The 3,843-nt window shown below is 38.7% G+C and overlaps 1 protein-coding gene across 1 annotated transcript in view; it reads right to left on the bottom strand.

Moving 5' to 3' along the window:
- Positions 1 to 208: 208 nt before the first annotated feature.
- Positions 209 to 3,843, bottom strand: part of LOC107667270 (scavenger receptor class F member 2-like) — a 37,144-nt gene continuing 33,509 nt past the window's right edge. The window contains 1 exon segment of the mRNA XM_016458905.1: positions 209 to 2,379. Coding sequence (XP_016314391.1) covers positions 1,277 to 2,379 — 1,103 coding nt within the window. The 3' untranslated portion in view covers positions 209 to 1,276.

Genomic DNA, 3,843 nt, shown 5'->3' on the forward strand with positions numbered 1-3,843 from the left:
ATCCTAAAAAAGTATTTGCAAGTGCTATAGGGTGTTTCAGCTAGTAAGCTTAAAAAAACAAACACGCTGCAGTCATGAGCCATTATTGTGTTCATTTTAACCACAGAAGAACATTTTTGTTGGTTGTATTGAACTGATACTGTATAGTGAAGGCAAACTGTAGGTTGCAATTGCTGTATGTATGTGTACATATAAATAACGTACGGCAATTATTTTTCATTAAATGCCAGTGAGCACTATAGTAATGCCATAGTTATGCTGTAGAAACATGCAGTAGTGTACAGAAAAGCATGTCAGATTTGCAAGGCATAAAATAATTACTGAGTTTAAGAATAATTTAAGTGCTGATTTTTAATGCAAATATCAACGTTCAAAACTGATTGAAACATTTTCATTTTCCCCCACACTTTTTTTTTATGTGTGTTTCCTATTTCAACAGGAAGTTCAGCAAGGACCTAATTTTATTGGATGAGAATTTGAATACTCCCCGGTGTACAAGATCTAGCCTAGAGGAGAAAGGTTGTATAACTGTACTTGTTTTCTGAACTTTTAGGGCTTTAATATCATGTAAACAGCCTGAACTCCAACATACACAGACTAAAAGCAAAAAAAACCCCTAAATTTTCATTATATGGCCTTAAACAAAAAATGCAATACCGACTGTGGGTACTTTATGGGAAAAGGACAAACTAGTGCTAAGCTTCAACAGCAAGAATATAGATATCACTCATTTTAAGCTTAAAAAGCGTGAAGTACTGATGAACGTGAACCAAATGACATGTCTTAGAAACTAAGCTGAGAATTTCCTTCATGACACAATTTACAAGGTATTGAATATACTAATATGGCCTGAGAGAAAATCAATATAGGCATCATTTCTGCACCTTTAAAGTACCTTTGGTTCATTCTTTACACCTGTGAATACAGTGCTAAATTCAACCTTTTCAGACACAAAAACCTGTTGATCACACAATTAGGATAGCATTGAAAAATCTCTCTTTGGACGTATATGTAAAATTGAGCATACAACATGAGCTTATTACATTAAATTCAATCACTCTTCCTTTCTAATACTGTACACAAGCCACAATGTTGTTTCCGATTCCAGGTCTTCAAAGAGTTAACGAGAACCACAATCCTTCAAAATATTAAATCCTATAAGCAGCTTGTCCATTAAAAAAAAAAAAAAATCCATCCAATTCCTATATAAAGTTTAATGAAAGAAAAACTGTACTTTTATATTCTCAAAAATGGATGCACCAATGTGATCAAACATCTATTTGACAGTCTGAGGTGGCATAATGGCCGTCTTTGGAGTGCTTTTGCCTTCCGTCTCCAGTGATCCCTCCTTTCCTTTCTTCCTCGGTGGTTTTTTGATGGGTGTTTTCTTTGCTGTGGCGTCTCCTTCAACTCTGGTCCCATTAACCCCTTGTTTTTCTGGGCTTTTAGGTTCAGGTGTAGAGTCTGAAACAGGAGCCACCATCTTCTGGAGGTTGCTGGAGGTGGGAAGAAGGGGCTTGTTGGTCCCAGTTGCAGAGCGCTTGGTCTTTTGAGGTGGGGTGGGTTTCTCTCTGTTGGCTTGAGGTGTTGATACACCATTGGGTTTAATGCCCACCGTGAGACCCTCGTTCCGATTAAGGCTTTGGGTCTTTTCCTTCAGCTGGGCTGCGAGTAGCGTGGCGGCCTCAGAGTTCATATGCGGATGCATGATCTTTGGGCTCTTGGGTGGATCTTTGTTGGTGTCGTTTGTTTTCTTGTCCGAGTGGAAGTTTCCGATCTTCTTCAGGGCGTTCTGGAATGTTCCATTGAGGTGCTCAATGGCATCCGAAGCTTTGTGAGATTTGCTTTTGCTTGGTGATTCGGGTCCATCTGCTTTCTTACCATCCTGATGCTTTTCACGGTTCTTGCTTGACTTCTCCTTTGATCGCTGCTTCTCATCCACCTTTCCAGAACCTTCTGAGTTGTTCTTCCTCTTTTCTTTATGTTGTGATGGAGTCTGGCTTTGCTCTGTTGGGCTGCTTCCAGATATTCCGTGGATCCAGGACACCTTCGGTTTGGTGGAAGGGTCTGGAGGACGAGGTTTCGTCTTCTCTTTCGTCTTCTCTGGTGAGGCGTTGTCCTCCTCCTCTTTGGAGTGTTTGGAAAGGCGGGCGACATGGGCGTAAACAGCTCTTATGGTTGACTCCGAACCACTGGTGGAGCCCTCGCTGTCTGAAGACTTCAGGAGAGGCTGTTCGCTCCCATCGCTAATGTACTGCTTCGTAGTTCCTCTTGTGTCTTTGAGGGACGTGTACTCTCCTGCGTCATCGTAGTTGGGGGTCGGTGGTATTTCTCGAACAGTGCTAGAATTTCGCTTGTTACAGCTCTCATTCGTAGTCTCTGAAAAATGCAAGAGAGTAATTGAAAAGGTAAGTAGAAGAGAGAGACATTTTTGACCAATAAAGTCTTCTTTACTTATTAAACATCTCTACTTGTTAAACATCTCAAAAATACTTTATAAAATGAAAAGAAAAACTGTCTGGCCATTTCCTGTGCGATGAATCAACTGGAAAGAATGTCAGCTGCAATTTTTAACACCTCTTTGTGTATATTTGTCATTGAAATGGTTTTGTTCCAAATTCCAGTCTGTGCATTATGTATTTTTTATGTAACATTGATACACCTGTAGGTGCCAATAAGTATTTAGGAATGAGTCACTTTATTCAAAAACATTGATACATTCATGAACACAACTAGTGTCTGTAGTGACTCATTCACACTATTGATCTGTTGAAAAACACTGATTCAATCTGGAAACAAACAGGCAATCTTTTATGAGTGATTATTAAAGCAATCATTCAACAACTTATTCAAAAACACTGATTCATTTAGAAACAAATCAATTATTCTACCGAACCAATTAATTCAGTTATACCACTACTCTGTGTTCTGATGACTTTATTTTAGGGCTGTCAATCGATTAAAATTTTTAATCTAATAAATCACATAATTTTTCTGTGATTAATCGCACACTTCATGAAATTAAGCATAGTCCATTTATCTTGTTTCAAATGTTTATTTTGTCATCATTTGCTATGCAGCAAAGTAAACCAAAAGATTGAAGGGTGATTCTCAAAAATCTATATTTTCTGCAAGCTTTTTTCAAGATAAATTTAGATGTCATTCCAAAAAAGGACACTTAGAAACTCGTAAAAGGACACCAAAGAACCAAATGATATAAGGAGCCCATATAAGCACATATGAAAGAAAAAAAAATCAGAATTTTATAGTATGTACAATGCAACAGCAAAGAGCTTTTTTTACATTTTAAAGAAGCCAAGTTGCGATACCGAACAGGACCACATGGAGATGCAAAAAAAAAAAAAACCCTAAACAAATCGCCGGCTGACTGCATATATCTACTACAGCAACATAAACATGACAAATTAAAACATTATCGTGAATGTGTGTGGAAACAACGTGAATGTACGGAAATGTCTCTGCCTGTGCATAAATACAATGTGCGATCAGTGTGTCAAGAGCACTCATACACGCAATATTTATTATAACGGACTCACGCGTGCTTACTGTACGACTCCTGTACGCCACCGCAATCGTCTATACCTTGATTGCAGTCTTCATCCATCAAAACTTTACTAGCGAGACTGGTTATCCAGTCGAGAAAACGTAGTTTGCGTCTCATCTGGCCATACAGCGGTGGGATGTGTTGACAATCCGTTCAGTCAGTACTTCACACAAGCGTGTGACGTGTGAGGGCTCGCGCTCTTCAGAGACAATCACAGAATATGACAGAGCTCGTGTTTAAAAGCGAAACACACTGGAATGAATAATTCACTGAAAACG

This window comes from Sinocyclocheilus anshuiensis, unplaced genomic scaffold, assembly GCF_001515605.1.
Source record: "Sinocyclocheilus anshuiensis isolate Anshui unplaced genomic scaffold, SAMN03320099.WGS_v1.1 scaffold373, whole genome shotgun sequence".
NCBI classification, from domain to species: domain Eukaryota; kingdom Metazoa; phylum Chordata; class Actinopteri; order Cypriniformes; family Cyprinidae; genus Sinocyclocheilus; species Sinocyclocheilus anshuiensis.